The 17,249-nt window shown below is 37.1% G+C and overlaps 1 protein-coding gene across 1 annotated transcript in view; it reads left to right on the top strand.

Annotated features, from left to right (window-relative positions):
* LOC133530606 (uncharacterized) overlaps positions 1-17,249 on the top strand; it is a 60,125-nt gene that overhangs the window by 18,420 nt on the left and 24,456 nt on the right. Inside the window, exon 2 of the mRNA XM_061868591.1 lies at positions 10,789-10,924. Coding sequence (XP_061724575.1) covers positions 10,789-10,924 — 136 coding nt within the window. The remainder of the gene's footprint in view (positions 1-10,788; positions 10,925-17,249) is intronic.

Raw genomic sequence — 17,249 nt, forward strand, 5'->3', positions numbered from 1 at the left:
TTCAGCGTTCATGTGTATGTATGTGAGCTTCATTATTCCACCATAACTTCTGAATGCCTTTACCGATTTAGATGTATGATGTATCATTATAATCCTTAGGCCATCCCGGGTAAAATATCTTTTAAATGAAAAAAAAAACTACATGAAGGTTGAACGACTCCAATTGAATTAAAATATGCAGGTACAGTCACGATCCTAAATGAGCATTAACTTTTGCGTTTGCTGTTTATGGCCATGACTGAAACTTATAATCTAATTTACATTAATTAAGTGGAGTAACTAACATATCTAAAAAATAATTTTAGCTATTCGCTTCGCTTTTAACTGCAGTCGTGTTAATAAAAAAATATAGATAACGAACACGATGATTCGTTACATATATGATGATCTGACGTTGTATTGTATTTAGCGTTGGGCGTCACGGTCTTAGTGATGGAATATAATTAAGTTAAGAGACTCAGTTTGAACACGACTGCTTTTTTCGGGTTATTTCTATCTTTTCTTACCAGATTGCCACCTGGTAACAGCTGAGATTTTTTTCTTTTCTAACTTCAGATCATTTACAGTCCTCATAAGCTAGGTAAATGACAGTTACAATACATGAAAAATAGGCATTAACAACAAACAACAGGCATTATTTCAGAATTTGAATTGATTAGTTTTTGTGTGTTTTAAAGGAAATCTCGCTTTTTTACATACAACATACTTATAGGTACGATACGATAAGTAACATGAAACGAACTTATTTTACTATAATGAATTAGTGAGGTAGAATTTTTTTGTAACTTAAAAGTTAAAGCAGTTTTCTTATATCCACCGAACCGTTTTCTATACAGTTTCTAATTTCCAAGGACTTCAAAAATCTAACGTCGTTTTATTACTGAAACCACAAATCGAGGTATTGATGATTCACCAGCGATTGCTGGTTGTAGGTATATTCCCGAAGTTTACATGACGCAGGCGAGTCGAACGATCACATTGTTGTAAGTTTCTACTCTAGTTCTCATCTTTGTGACTGTACCGTCAAATCACCCAAAAATAGTTCAAACGCTCGCAACTATGGTTCAAAATGAACTCGAATATCTTCTTTCAGGTGTGACTTTTATTTGATTTACACGACGCAGGCGATTCGAACTATCACATTGTTGTAAGTTTCTACTCTAGTTCTCATCTTTATGACTGTACCGTCAAATCGCCCCAAAATAGTTCAAACGCTCGCAACTATTGTTCAAAATGGACTCGAATATCTTCTTTCAGGTGTGACTTTTATTATTTTTATTAAAACCAATAACACATTTAAATAATAACAAACTTAGAATAAAATGTAACCTAAAATTAAAACTACCTACAAAACTAAAATTAAAACAAAAAAAAAACATAACATGAGTGACCTAGCCCAATATGTTTATATTAAGCTAGATCACCCAGGTCAGATCCCTGTGGAAGGGTTCCCATAAGGCTGGCTGCATTCCCCCTTTTTTATTGGCATTACAAAGAAGTAAACGATTTTGACGTGTTTTTTATTGAAAAACACTTTTGAAAAATAAGTCACGGCAATCGTAACAATTATAAATCATATACGATCATTAACATTCTTGTTTCTTGTGCTTTCATAAGCAATAGATATAAAAAAAAAGGTTTCAGTAAAAAGACATGTCAAGATTGTTCTCGTAAGTACGTACATACTATACCATCAATGAATTTTTATCTGACAAAAACTTTGCCCGTGACCAAAAGTATCCCTTCTATTAATTTATTTTATGTGACATAATTTCAATGTATCCGAATGTCAAATTAATGTGCTATAATGTAAATATATAATAGGTTCTAAGCTATCTAGATAATAAGTTAGCTATAAGACTAAATATTTGTACACCTATATGGTAGATCACAGAGTACTATATCATTTCACTGTCATCTGTATTATAACCTGTGTTTCACAAATAAAATATTACTTACTTACTTACTTACTAAGACCCAAGGCAATTTTTGCGCTTTTGAAATTAGAACTTTCTTTTATCTGTATAAGAATTCAAATTCGAATTGAATTTATACTTGTAAGAACTAGTACGCGGGACGAAGATAAACTAGTTCATCTGAATTTTCGACTCGGTAAGTCGGTATGCATTCGAAAGAACACAAATCGATGCTAACCGCAAAATTATACCTGAGTCATATTCACAGGCCTGCGAATTGAGTTTTTACCTGCTACCTACATTAGCAGGGAATTTACGGAGAAACGGGTTTCTGGCACAAAGGATGTTTCCGACAACCGACACAGATTGTACTGCAAGCGATAATATAAACTCTTTCTAAATAGTTTCTATCTGTCGTCGAATGATGGTCCCTAAGAGGCTATGACAGTTCACTTTTATTTGGAGTCTCTTCTTCTTCCTCGCGTTGTCCCGGCATTTTGCCACGGCTCATGGGAGCCTGGGGTCCGCTTGACAACTTATCCTAAGATTTGGCGTAGGCACTAGTTTTTACGAAAGCGACTGCCATCTGACCTTTCAACCCAAATGATATTGCGCACATAAGTTCCGAAAAACTCATTGGTACGAGCCGGGGTTTGAATTGAACCCGCGACCTCCGGATTGCAAGTCGCACGCTCTTACCGCTAGGCCACCAATATCTATTGATATTTACCAGTCGCTTTTCGGTGAAGGAAAACATCGTAAGGAAACCGGACTAATCCTAATAAGGCCTAGTTTACCCTCTGGGTTGGAAGGTCAGATGGCAGTCGCTTTCGTAAAAACTAGTGCCTACACCGCTTTTTGGGATTAGTTGCCAAGCGGACCCCAGGCTCCCATGTGCCGTGGCAAAATACCGGGACTACGCGAGGATGATGATGATGTAACATTAAGGTAATAAAATTACGGTAAAAGCATCTATTATTTATTTAAAATTAAATAAACCCAACCAAAGAGAACATGACCAAAACATGTTTTCCCATCATATGTAAGAAGCACTCAAAGCTTTTCAATTCATAGAATATTTCAATGTTTTTGTTCTTAAAAACCACAGGCATATAAAACAAAACATACTCGTGTTCAGAAACCGAATAAAGGAATAATAATGGAACTCCTAATTACAGATACACGTGGATTGAAATGGAATCTCGTCTTATTTCTGCCTCGAAGCGTGATTCCATTAGCTAAAATGTATCGGCATCGGTTACACACATTCCAAACGATCTTCAAAAACGGATGCAATGTTGCCAAGGGTATTATTCTTTATTTTACGAGCCGATATCCTTTCGTATTCTCGCAGTAACCAACAAAAATGTACGATCTACATTTCGGATCCAGTTTCTTACGATCCTCTACGACAGAGTAAGCAACACAACCAAAAATTCGTAAATGGTTCAGATTTACCTTAGATCCCGACCACTTCTCCTCTGGAGTTGCGCCCAACACGGCCTTGGTTGGCGATCTGTTCTTCACATAAACCGCGGTATTCATTGCTTCTGCCCAGTATTTCTGATTCAAGCCAGCTCCCTGCAACATACACCTCGCAGCCTCAACAATCGTGCGATTCGCCCTTTCGACGACCGAGTTCTGTTCAGGGCAATGAGGAACTGTCAGCTGGTGTCTGATGCCATGCTGCTTCAGAAATTCATCAAACTTTTTATTTACGAACTCGCCTCCCCGGTCACTACGCAGAATCTTTATAGTTTTGTTTGTTTGATTCTCGACTAGGGTTTTGAATTCTTTAAACTTACTAAAAACTTCGTCTTTCGTTTTAATAAAATAACTAAACGTTTTACGCGAAAAATCATCTATAAAAAGTAGCATATATCTCGAACCACCGTACGATGTTTGCGGCATAGGCCCGCAAACGTCAGTATGTATGAGCCCTAAGACTTCAGTCGCTCTCGTAAACGATTTCTTTGGAAACGGTAACTTAGGCGTTTTCCCTTCTATGCAAGAAATACATTGTTTAAACTCGGAGTTATTAAAGTCAATGCCGTTGGCCATACCTGATTTCAGTAGGTTCATGCTTCTTGAATTCAGATGACATAGACGACGATGCCACACATCTTGAGAAATAACACTACGTCCAGTCCCCACGTTCGCTGCGACATGTTCAGCGGACACAGACTCAGACGATCTCGGTTTACTATTACGCGTGTTCGAGACGGTTTGTAATTTGTAAAGACCATTCTCACATTTTGCAATAGCATATAAAACATTTCCAAAATAAATATTACAAACATCAGAAACAAATACGATTTTAAAACCTTTTGACGTCAAAGCGCTGACAGATAGCAAATTATATGACAAGTTCGGAATATTAACTACGTTACAAAGAGTTTTTATACCGTCTTTAACATGCAGTTCGGTACTGCCACGACCCGCACTACAAAGCCTTTCGCCGTTCGCCACGGTGACTTCCAAGTTCGTGTCTGGAACGAAGTCGTCAAGGATGTCCCTCCGGTTGCAGAAATGGCTCGATGCACCCGAATCGACGTACCAGAAATCCTTCTGCACATCTACCGACAGTGCGCTCAGCATTTGTGCCGTTTCTTTGGCAACGGGTCCCTTCGTCTTCCTGTTCTCTGGACAATTCTTGGAAATGTGGCCCAGCCTTTTGCAGCGGAAACATTTGACAGGCTTTTCGTCACGTCGCTTCGCCACCATCACGGAACCACTACTCGTGTCCGTTCCGTTAGCCCGGCGCTGATGTTCCTGTAATAACTTTTGCTTTACCAGCTCGCTCGACACTTTGACACTGCAGTTTTCTAGCGCCATTATCAGTGGGTCATAGTCAGATGTGAGTCCACTTAACATTATCACAGCTAGAAACTCGTCGTTCAGCGGAGCTTCGATGTCGGTTAATTGTTGTGCGACATCACATATCTTCGTAAGATACGATTCCATATCGGGATACTCCTGGAGCTTCATCCCAAACAACTGCCGCATTAAGCCCAGTCTTCGGCAAAGACCCCTGTCTTCATATGCAGTCTGAAGACTTACCCACGCCTCCCGTGCGGTAGTTGCGTTACGCACGTGCGTGATGGCCACAGGGTTTATGCTCAGACAAATGCGAGCCAGTGCTTTCTGTTGCTTCTTTTTATCGTCGCAAATAGGTTTCACACCATCATTGCTCTCGACGCACTCCCACAAATCTTCTTGGATCAGGATCATCTTCACCATGAATTTCCATGATCCGTAGTTCCCCATGCCATTTAATTTATCAATAGCTGGAACAATAGCCGCCCCCGAACTGGACGTCGCCATTTCGATTTTGGAATTTCGTGCGCAGAATTTTCACGACATAAAGAATAACGCACACAGCACTCCGCAGACGCTCACTTCACATTAAGCGACTGTTACCATAAGCTCTGCTACCATAATAGAGAAAAACCAACTTGATTTAAATATAAGTGTGTTTAATTTTCGTGGATGACAACAGTCAAATCATAAAAGCGTTGCTATAGTAAACAACCAGTAAAACGTATAAGTCTATGACGCATGTAGTTTACATATGTTCTAACAAGGTGGACGGCGGTGGTTGCCGAGTGGATATGACCGCCGACTTTTAATCCGGAGGTCGTGGGTTCAAATCCTGGCTCGTACCAATGAGTTTTTCGGAACTTAGGTACGAAATATCATTTGATATTTACCACTAGCTTTTTCGGTGAAGGAAAACATCGTGAGGAAACCTGCATACATCTGCGAAGAAATTCAAAGGTGTATGTGAAGTCCCCAATCCGCATTGGGCTAGAGTGGGGACTATAGCCCGAGCCCTCTCACGCATGAGAGGAGGCCTGTGCCCAGCAGTGGGACGTATATAGGCTGAATTATTATTATTATAGAAAAAGGTAAGCTATTGATCACAATCTCAGCTGATGGTAAGTGTCGATGCAATAGATTCAGATGGAGCATGCTTACCTAAAAAAAAAATATTCACTCTTGAGTCATAATTTACGTTTCGTTAAAGTAAACTATTTTTTTTTTCAAAAGGCAACCGGCCAAGAGTTTAAACGAGGGTCAAAGGTCACAAAAAATGTGGCTTATGAAAACCTAAGACCTCTCTCCATAATCTCCATATATCGCTAGTGTATTTGGCGGTTTTCACATTGGATGAGGACCAGCATGCCGCTTCGGTGTATGAGCGAGACATCGCTATATACGTGAAGACTTGATCGCTGTCTTGCTCACACACCGGAGCTGGGTGTGTATCCTTTCCTTTGTAAAGACCGCCTTGCTTACATTTTTATCGCTCTTGTATAATTCTAGTGACAGAAGTGGATAAGAATATCGATATCGATAACCCTCAGCTGTAGTATCTCCACTTCGTATAGAACACCCACTGTCAAGCAAAACTGATGTTTGCCCGCCCAAGGTCACTCAGTCCGATCTATTTCGGCTCTCTAGGGTTGTCAACTTTGCGTATGACTCGTTTCTTCTTTTCCACTTTGCCCTAAGGTTGACCGGTAGAGAATGCCTCATGGCAATAAGTTCGCCTTTTGTACAATTAGTTTTTCTTATGTGCAATAAAGTTTAAATAAATTAATAGCTGCCTCTCGTTATATAAGACCGCAAGTAGGTATTTGCTGTTTTTGGTTTTGACCACACCTTACTTATCTCGCGAAATCGTTGAGAATAATGCCAGAGCAACAGACATTAGACACCTCCATTGTTACGCTTCCTTTGTAATGAAACCTTCTCGGAACCCGGTAATGCAGGTAGCATTCACAGTTAGACATATAATAAGATCACGCAAACTGTTGCGTACCAATATCTCGACGTCTGGGCCGATCATATTCGCTATAGTTTTCATTGAAAGTATTTATTAAGCATTGGTTTCAAGACTATTTCATATTTTTTGGACCCATGGTTCACATTGCCTTTTTACTATTTTATATTTTCAATAGAAGAAAATAATACGGAGGATAAGTAGAGGTAAACAACAGGCGGTTTTATCGTGGCATAGCTTCTTCCAGACAACCGCATACATAGTAGTATTGAAGTGTTTTTATTGAAAAAAAAACATCGGTTTGCACTCGGGGAGTGCCGGCAGAAGTAAAAACTCTAATATTAACGTTGTGCATTTTTGATATTTTGGAATGGTTAGGGAATAATATTGCACGAATTGATTTAATTATCAGTATAAAAGTACTATCATATGTGGTAAAATACAATATTCATTTATTGCGCTATCGTACACAAACATGATAATTTATATTACATAAAAAAAATAGGGAACAGTGTGGACTGAACGAAGATGTAGTGACAAAAATTGAGAAAGGTATGTTGAGATGGTTTGGACACGTGGAAAGAATGAGTGAAAGAAGGTTAACAAAGAGAGTGTATAAGGGAGAAGTAGAAGAGGAAGCTGGAAGGGGTAGACCTCGGCGGACTTTCTCTGATCAAATCGGGGAAATCCTGAAGAAAGGCGTAGGGTGTCAAGAGCACCCTAAACCGACGAGCGTGTATGAGGAATGTCATGAAAGTGAAGGAAGCGAAAGAGGTATGTCACGATCGTAGCAAGTGGAAATCCGTGGTCTCTGCCTACCCCTTCGGGAAATAGGCGTGATTATATGTATGTATAAAAAAAATTAACACTTCAGAACTATTACAATTATTTAACATTAAAAAGTTTATCTCAGAAAAATCAACTTCCATCCATAATTTCAACGACTCTTACACTCTCGACTCTGTGTGACATTGTAACAGTTTTTCGTTCAGGTCACGTGTCCGTCTTACGAATTTTCAATCTGACGAATCTGTCGGTCACGTGACCTGTCGCGAGTTTAACATTTTTTCCCCATCACAAAAAGTGCACAGCGCCGCTAAAGAAGTTTTCACTTTAAAAAATTTATAAATAAGACAGAAAATATGTAACAATTATAATAGCATATATGATCATATACATTCTTTTGGTGTCATAATAAATAGTTATAAGTTTTTAAAGCGTATTTTCAACAAAAATACACGTCAAGATTGCTTTTTCTAGTATAAGTCTATCCTTTTGCTAAAAAAAACGACGTATAATACATTCCACGGAGTTGAGGGAGTTCATTCGTTGCACTCCACTAGATAAAATGCACCCTTTTTACCCGACGTGCCCGACGTCAGTCACGTTTTATCGAGTTATTAATTAAATTCCATCGGTCAGCACTTTTTGGTTAATTTGATTATGCCGCTTCCAAGTTTTTTGTGAACTTTTAACTTCAGTTTTACAGCGTTCCCACGGTGGTTATATTCAATTTAACTTGGAAATTAATAGTAATTGATGTTAATTGAAGGCGATAGTTATAATTAGAGACGAGCCGATATGTTTGCCGAATACGAATTTTCGGCTAAATGTTCGGTTGTGATCTTACCGAACGGAATATTGGGCGGATTATTCGGGGTTTTTGGTGCGTAAATGCCTTACGCTATCCAACAAATAGGTAATAAAACTGGAATAAAACTACTTGAACATTTCTAACTAAAATGAACATTTGAAAACGAAAATTGAATTTCCTAGGGAATTCCTTAGAAACAAATAATTAAAAAGCCAAGAGGCACTTGCAAACAAATATAATATTTTCCAGATTATCAAAACATCCTATGGATTCAAAATGGTTTAGTAATAACGGGAAAACGTAACATGTTGGAAGAAGTACTTAAAAAGTTTTGGAGGAGCTTGCATTTTATGTTGCAACAAGGCAAATCAACATGATGAAAAAATACATGCAGAATATTCGGCATTTTAACCGAAATTTTCGGCCCAATATGTCGAATACCAACTAATTACAGAATATTTGAAGGCCCATCTCTAGTTATAATTATATTAGTTGCACGCGCCAGAAATCCACATTTCTCCGTTTTTTACAACTTTTAACAGCTAACTATCTATCTAGTTTTTAATTTATTGGTATTCATATTAATGATAATCATCAACAAATTTGTATGTTGAAATATTTATCAAACCGGAATAACCTACTTTAATGTTTAATTAACTATTTATATTTGAATTCAAGATAACGCTTATCTTTATAATAAAAATCTAAGGTCGATGAACTGTAGATAAATAATAACGAGTTAATGACTTCTCTTTAAAAATAAATTAAAAACGTTTGAATTTATAATATCTTTAAATTACAAAAAGATTTTTTAATGAGTTAACGAGTTTATGTTTTTAAATTGCATCAAGATAATTAATGAACTACTACTTAATATAAAAAACGCAACAAAAATATCTAAGACCGAAAATTCCTTTTTGATTAGTTTAGATACAGGCTTAGTGCAGTCGCCATGAGATATATCAGAGCGGGCAAGGTGTTCACAAATATCTAAACACAGCCTCTGTCATCAAGACGTTTGTGCATTTTCTGATATCTTTTTTTAGATATTTTGTAGGTTCTGTTTCCTATTTTATAGGACAACGAATTCATACGGTCATTATTTTAGTACCATTTTGTACTTTGTCACAGTAATAATAGTATAAGGCCCCTAGCGACTTTCATATAAATTGACTTTGACTGTAAAAGTGTACACCTATGAGAAAACAATAAAATAGAACTAAACCTCTGTTTGAAACGCAAAGCGACTTGCATACAATGCAATGAAAGCAGATAAAAGTTGTTTCTGGGTCAAACTATGAACAGAGATATACTATCGACCATGCCTGCAGATAAAAGGATATAAATATACAGGTGACGCTATATATTCCTTTGAGTTTTACTTTCAAAAGTAGTTTTATACAATGACAGTGACAAATATGAGTTAGTGTCCAACTATGAAGTTTCGGTTTCGGCATGAAAATCAAGTTTCGGCCAAAGTTTCGATTTCGGCCAAAAAACTGACGAACCATTCGACCTCGCCGAAACTGTATTTTCGGTAGTGTCCGGCGGACCCAATCGGTCTTTTATTGTATCAAAATATAGAAATTACTCACCGTTAATATTTGGCATTCAAAATAATTTTCCTATTAACCGTTCATTTAGTGACGACTAAATGAACGGTTAATACAATGCCTGATATAACAACACTATCAACAGTTTCAAATTTAGAACAAAACCGATGAAATTCCACCGAATTCCGAATTGGATATCGACGTGGGAAGCGCAAACAAGCATTATAATTCGCACTAACTACAATCTAAAATTCCAATCAACCTGCAAACACGACCTTATTTGTTAGTAAACAGAGATTGAATTTCATTGTGTCGGTGACGTAAAATATGAGGTTGTGAGCGTTATCTTCTGAAATTGCCGTTTGATGAAATAAGATACTGGCCGGTGATAATTGTTCCGAGTAGCTAATTTGAATTTGGAACCAGTATTCTTATAGGACACGCGAGATAGTCGGACTATTGAACTAACCAGCTTATTGTGATCCATAGGAACTAATTCGTTACAGTGAATAATTTTTAATCTTTTATACTGGTTTCTCTAGCCCGCGCTTGCAAGCGGTTGGAATAATAACTTAGCATAGTTTGTTTATAATTGTCAAAGATATGTTTACGCGTTTGCATCCTTAGTCCATCGTAATACGGCGAAAACTGTTTATACATTTTTGGCGTCGTGCTGTACTAGTTTTCTTAATTGTTTTTAGGAAGTCTGAATATATTTCGAACGAAGTTTTGGTTACAGTTCTTTGAAATGAATTCTCTTGTGCGATGCCTTCCGGTTCAGTAAACCAAAATTATTTCTATTCAGCTTTATAACTAATTGTTTTTAAGTGTTTCAAGTAAATATAATAATTTACAACTTTAAGACAGTCACGTATCGATTACATTGCAAAGTTTTACCTGATTATTTTCAGTATTAATGTGTTTGTCTGTTTGTTACAGCGGACCCGTTGCCAGGCAAGCACGTGCCGCTGGAGAGCTATGAGAGCGAACTTGAGCGCGAGCACGCGCTCCCCACATCCGTGCCAAATGCGGATATACTCAAGACCAACAGCAACCCCACTTATCACAAGCCTAGGTAAGTGTAAATCATGCTAAAAGTACCCTAAACTACATATAAATTAAGTTTCGTTAGGTACGCTTGTTGTTCGTGCCTAAACAAGTCTAGGTAAGTATACATTGCTAACGTAAAAGCTCGCAAAACAACATAAAAGTCCTTGCCAAACGTGGGCATACTCAAGACCAATAGCAACCCCACCTATCTCACAAGACATCTATCATGCTAAAATCACGCTAAACAACGTTCAGTCATACTCGTCCGTGCCGAACGCGAACATATGTAAAACCATAAGCAACCCCGTGTAAGAGATATTCTACGTTATCAAAAATTTACACAAAACCTCGAGGCAATTCTTGCTGATGAATATTATACGTCACTCGCTGTCAGTTGTCAATTGTTGTACGAATATCAAATAAATTGACTTACGGCGCCATTTACAAAAAAATATTGCACGGAATTATATTGTTCCATAAAAAACTTGTACTCCCTCTATGAGAGCGTAACTTGATTGCATGTAGGCGGCTTTTTATCGGCGGGTTTGTGACTCATAAGTCTTAACAATTATCTTCTTCTTATTAATTAATAATTATCTACTTGCCACATAATATTATTTCAAAAGGTATAATTATACATAACAAGCATAATAACTAGAAGCCATTTAATAATATTGACTTTATAAACCAGGTCAATCAATAACCATTAAATACTTGTGCAATAATGGCGATAGAAAACCGCAATAATATTAAATGTAATACTAATAAATTGTTTATTGTACCTTTGTCTTGATGACAATTCTGACAAATTGCGGTTAGAAACGTTTTGATTAATTGTGATCTAAATATTTAGCTACGTCTGTTAGTGAAATATTGATATTGGTGTTGAATTTGACATTGTCAGTATGGTTATTTATATTAACATCACTAAGGTAGAAGTACTAGTGCTCGACGCTGCACTAGTCACCGACATAGGCACTTTATTTCATGAAAATATAGGTTAAATTTGAACAACGAAGATTTTTCTGTATTCGAACTTAATCCTTGTCACTTTGACATAAAGTGCCCATGTCGAGTACTAGTGCAGCGTCGAGCACTAGTACTTCTACCATATTATTTTACAAGCTTTTATATAACTTGCAATGTACCTTTTTATGTACCGGTCAAATCTTACAAGTAAAATTTGACCCACTTCCCGGTTTCCGATGGAGCTGAAAATTTGCATACATGTGTAAGTCGGGTGACGATGCAATATTATGGTACCATCGAGCTGATCTGATGATGGAGACAGGAGGTGGCCATAGGAACTCTGTGATAAAACAACGCAAGCTAATTTTGTTTGAGGTTTTTAGAATTGCCTTGATGAGTATTAGTTGCCTGTGAAAAGAACAGCCAGCGATAAAAGCTTGTACCAAAAATGTAATTTTTTGCCAAAAACTCATTTATGTTTCGACGTATCATTTTCTTTGTGATGTATCTCTTCAGAATATAGCGTATTACATAAGAGCGAGATAGAACTAAAAACTAAGACCACACAATTATGGTTGCGATGCATTTCGCAACCCAAAAATCCAAAATCAAAGCAAGCCAAATCTTGGGATTAGTTGTCAAGTGGACCCCAGGCTCCCATGAGATGAGTCAAAATGTCAACGCAAGGAAGAAGAGGAGACGCATTTCGCAACCTCGCAGTGTCAGGGAGCAGGCCGAGGAACCGCCGGAACTTGACACCCTTCGGCCAAAACTCCTCCTTGGTACGAGTAAAGGTCGCTAGACGTTCAATTGAAACGCTTACCACAAAATAATTAAAATTGTTAATATCGTTGTTGTTGTTGTTGTTGTTGTTATTGTGTGTTGTTGTTGTTGTGTGTAGGTAGATATTTTTGACGCATAGTCTGATTCGTTACTTTTGATACTGACCGTACGAGTAAATTATATCTACTGTTTACTGCGTATATCCCCTACTTAAAAATCTTTAAATTTGGAATTTCTGATATGTAGGTTTAAAAAATGCAAAGTATTTATATTAAGTACCTAACTATACTTAATATACTTAACTTCCTAGTTCCATTGAGTACTTCTACTTTTTTAATTTCCTTTACTTTTCTGGTTCGAATTCATATTTATTTATATTATATATTGAATATTTATTTATTTTTATTTATATATATGCATTATTTTATGGTTATTTTTCTATTTATGTATATTTGTATCAATGTGTATTCAAAACGTGCATTTCATTAATTTCAGTGATTGTACACTTTTGTTTGTGTTTGTCATTCATTCATCGTTACTTCTGTTTTACTCATTTCCTTAAAGGTTAACTGGAAGAGATCCCATACAGGGATAAGTTCGCCTTTGTTGTATTTAATTTACTCTGTAACTGTGTTTTTCGTGTTTTTATTTCTATGTACAATAAAGTATATACATACATACATAATATACATAATATCTAGTGTTTCTATGTCTTTATATAACATTTATCACCTTGAAGCCAGAAAAGGCACGATATTACGATATCCAAAAACATGTTGTAAAAACTATACCCAATAAATCCTGGCGTAGGCGTTAACATCTAAACATACTTCGATTATTACCTAGGTAATAAAAAACGACCGAAATGTCTTTGAGATTTCGCAAAACTTAAGTCTTTTTTTCTTCAATAGACTACAAAACAAACAGAGACACTTAAATAACAAAGACTTACCACGCAAATACCACTGTTAATATAGAGCAATCGGTGGAACCCGATAACTCGAACAAAAGAGTTTTTGAAATTGGAACTTCTGCCACATGTGGAGTTCTAATTTGAATGAAAAAATATTGTAATATACAGGACAATCGCACATCGACACACGCCAAATGAAAAAAAATGTATCATGATGACAGATGTTAGGAAAAATCACGTGACTATCGAGGAGTTACACGCGCGTTGCCTCCCCCCCCCCCTCTCGTTGAGCTCTGGCAACCTTACTCACCGGCAGGAACACATCACTATGAGTAGGGTCTAGTGTTATTTGGCTGCGGTTTTCTATAAGGTGGAGGTACTTCCCCAGTTGGGCTCTGCTCTATTTGGAATGACATCCGCATGTGCGGTGCCCTACCACAGAAAGCGAGATGATATTCATCTCGCTTTAAGGACGTAGTTTAAGGTACCCGGGTCCAATTTAAGTTACGCATGGCGTTTTCTATATAAAGCTTCCGATTTGATCCCTATCTATGCTCAGCGAAAATTAAGTTTTGGAGAAATTATACTGTAAATATTTTTTAAATACTAGGCACTCTCACAAGGCATAGAAAAACAAAGAATACGATGGAAATATTTGCCGCGATGAGGTAAGTTTAGTTGTTATAGCGGACTAGGTGTACCAGAACCAGAACCGTTAGATAAAATCTCGCGCGAGAGGAGAATTTTCCCCAAAATTTTAGGTATGAGTGATTGACAGTCCTTTTTTTACAAGTCTCCATAACAGCGTAATCACGCATAGATAATAAGCTTGCGATATTAAGATTTTAAGATAACCTGTCTGGTTTCACACAATATCAATTTACTGTAGATCTGCGCTTGATCATTAACCACCCACGGGCGCGTTTTGTTGATTCGGGTAATAAAATGATTAAGAATTTATTATAAGCATTAGTAACTATAGCAGAACCCGATTTGATCCCGTTTAATACGATTTCTCGCGTAATATGTCACACTGGCCCCTGAAATTGATTTACACGATTTGCTTTTTGTTTAAGCAGATTTCGAAATTCTTTATATTTTCGATATCGGAGAAACTATCTATCTAGATTCTAAGGAAAACATTGTTTTCTAGTTCTCGGCAATACCTATCCGTTATATTTTGTGTTTTTTTTTAATGAACGAACGAATGTGTGTGCATAAAATGACAGTTCGATTTACTATCCAATCTTGCTTTTATACGAAAATGACAAATCCGTCCAATAATTTGGGCCAATCGTACTGCCTTGGTATCTTAAGAAGGTGAATATATTCTTCTCGCTTACGGAAGCCGCTTCTAAAAGTTGTGCGATAAGGACAACGCAAGGTAAGGCGAAAAATTCTGCGTAAAACTCTCAAAAAACAATGCCTCGTAATTGTCTGTTTCGTCCTCCAAAACCTAACCAAATGTAACGAAACTTTGAGATCTAAATGGCAATGAAATTATCTGTGTCGGACTGTTTTGTTTTTTAGGCTAATTGATGTCAGTTTTGATTTTTGAATACCATGCTTCTTTGCGGCCTAGTAAATAAGGCCGTTTTTGCGAATATTTGAAGTGCACTAGCGCCCTAAGAAACAAAAGTATCAAAAAAAGCAAAACATTCCGACACAGATATTAATAATAATAATCTTTGTTGAAAAAATTATCGCTCCAGCTTCAAAAATCACGGAGGAAACAGTCGAGTACGCTTATATGGAGTAATGACCACTCCTGTTGTCTCTTAAGGGCCTAGCCAAGATGATAATCGTTGACAGAAAACGCCAATCCACACTTAAATACTGTAGAAATATATCACGTTACTACTTTTCGCTGAATCTGTCATCTCGATACATGTTTTCTTTACGATTATCACCTTGTCTAGGCCCCTTGAGATTTACAAAAAGGTTCACCTACTTTTGACCTAATTTCTCCGATTTCTTCCACAACGTGCTCGCCCTAGTTACACGAGTAATCGTATAATGATAATATTTTATGCGAAATTTACGAGTCCATGAGATAAATCGCTCGGAAAACTTTTTACGTGCACCATAAACGGTATTTAACTTTAACGGGACGATTAGCATTTTAAGTTAATGAGCTAATTTCGAGATTAACAGTATAAGTTACTTTTGTTGTAGGACTTAATAAAATAGCAATAACAGTTAAAGCTACTTTGATAATAGACTTTGTAAGTTTACTGTTCTTTTTAAACGTTATAAATAAATAAATATTATAGGACATTATTACACAAATTGACTAAGTCCCACAGTAAACTCAATAAGGCTTGTGTTGAGGGTACTTAGACAACGATATATATATTATATACATATTTATAAATACTTAAATACATAGAAAACACCCATGACTCAGGAACAAATATCCATGCTCATCACACGAATAAATGCCCTTACCAGGATTTGAACCCGGGACCATCAGCTTCGTAGGCAGTGTCACTACCCACTAGGCCAAACCGGTCGTTATAAGTATTGAAACAATAACAGGTACTTGAGCATAATGCCCCGAGTAATGTTTAACGGCCCGATTCGAAGAATGAGATACGATAAGTTCTGGTTATTTTAAAACATCAAATACTAACAGGTACACATAAGAATGTAAACTAAAACTAAAATATGACTAAATTAAATCTAAAATAAATCTAAAAATGGCCCCTGCGGCGTAGTACCGAAGACGCTGGCAGCATTTCCTCGCTGGATCGTTCGACTGATGCGTTGAGCGAGGAATTAAATATGAATAGTTCTGGTTTAGATAAGTTTTCATTTAGATATCGTTTGTATGTCGTATAATTGACAGAAGCAGCTCGATTCGGGCAACCAATGTCACTTTGACGTTAGAAATATCGTAGATAGATCTTATTGGGTTTAGTTATCGATCTTTTAAAGATCTTCCCAAGATCTTAAACGTGTCTTAATCATTCTTCGAATCGGGCCGTAAATCATTTATGGTTTATGTTTGCCACGAAACACGCTCCGAGCGATTTACTCACGGCGATGGCAACGTCAGCGTCAAGCGAAATCGCTTTAAGGCCTTTGAGCGTTTTTTTTTTCATGGCCATATAGGAACAGTGCGAGTCGGAGCGTCAGCCATCTTGTAGCCTATATTAGAAACTTAAAATTTCCTTCAGTTCAGGCTCGCTCTCTTGCGGGTTGTGGGTTCTGGCATCTTGTGGCCTAAATCGAAAACCTAACCCCCTAAGGCCCAAGATCCTACCTATAGTACTTATTCAGTTCAAAGAGATTTAAATCATTATCAATTGGAACAGAGTTTCATTTACTTTGTTTCGTTCAATTTTCAAACGGAGCAAAATCAACTCTATTCCCTGCATTATAGGTTGAAATTCCAGTGTCAAATATTGGATTTTTCGTTTGTATGGCTGGGCCTTAGGAGGTTAAGTTTGACATTTTCATTTCGCACCAATAAACAAGAGGCTATTGTGTTGCCCCCTGCAGTTCAACAATACTCTCTATAATTTTTTCTTTGTCGTTCTTTGACGCTCTGCACTGCGTATTGCGTCACGTTCTGTAAGAATGTTCCTAATTCCTTTACACTTGTACGCAGCGGTACATCAAATCCGTCGGGAAAGCCAGAGCTTGCTTTTTCTTTTTCTTTAAAACTTATAGACTTTGACTT

Source organism: Cydia pomonella, chromosome 23, assembly GCF_033807575.1.
Source record: "Cydia pomonella isolate Wapato2018A chromosome 23, ilCydPomo1, whole genome shotgun sequence".
Classification (NCBI taxonomy): Eukaryota; Metazoa; Arthropoda; class Insecta; order Lepidoptera; family Tortricidae; genus Cydia; species Cydia pomonella.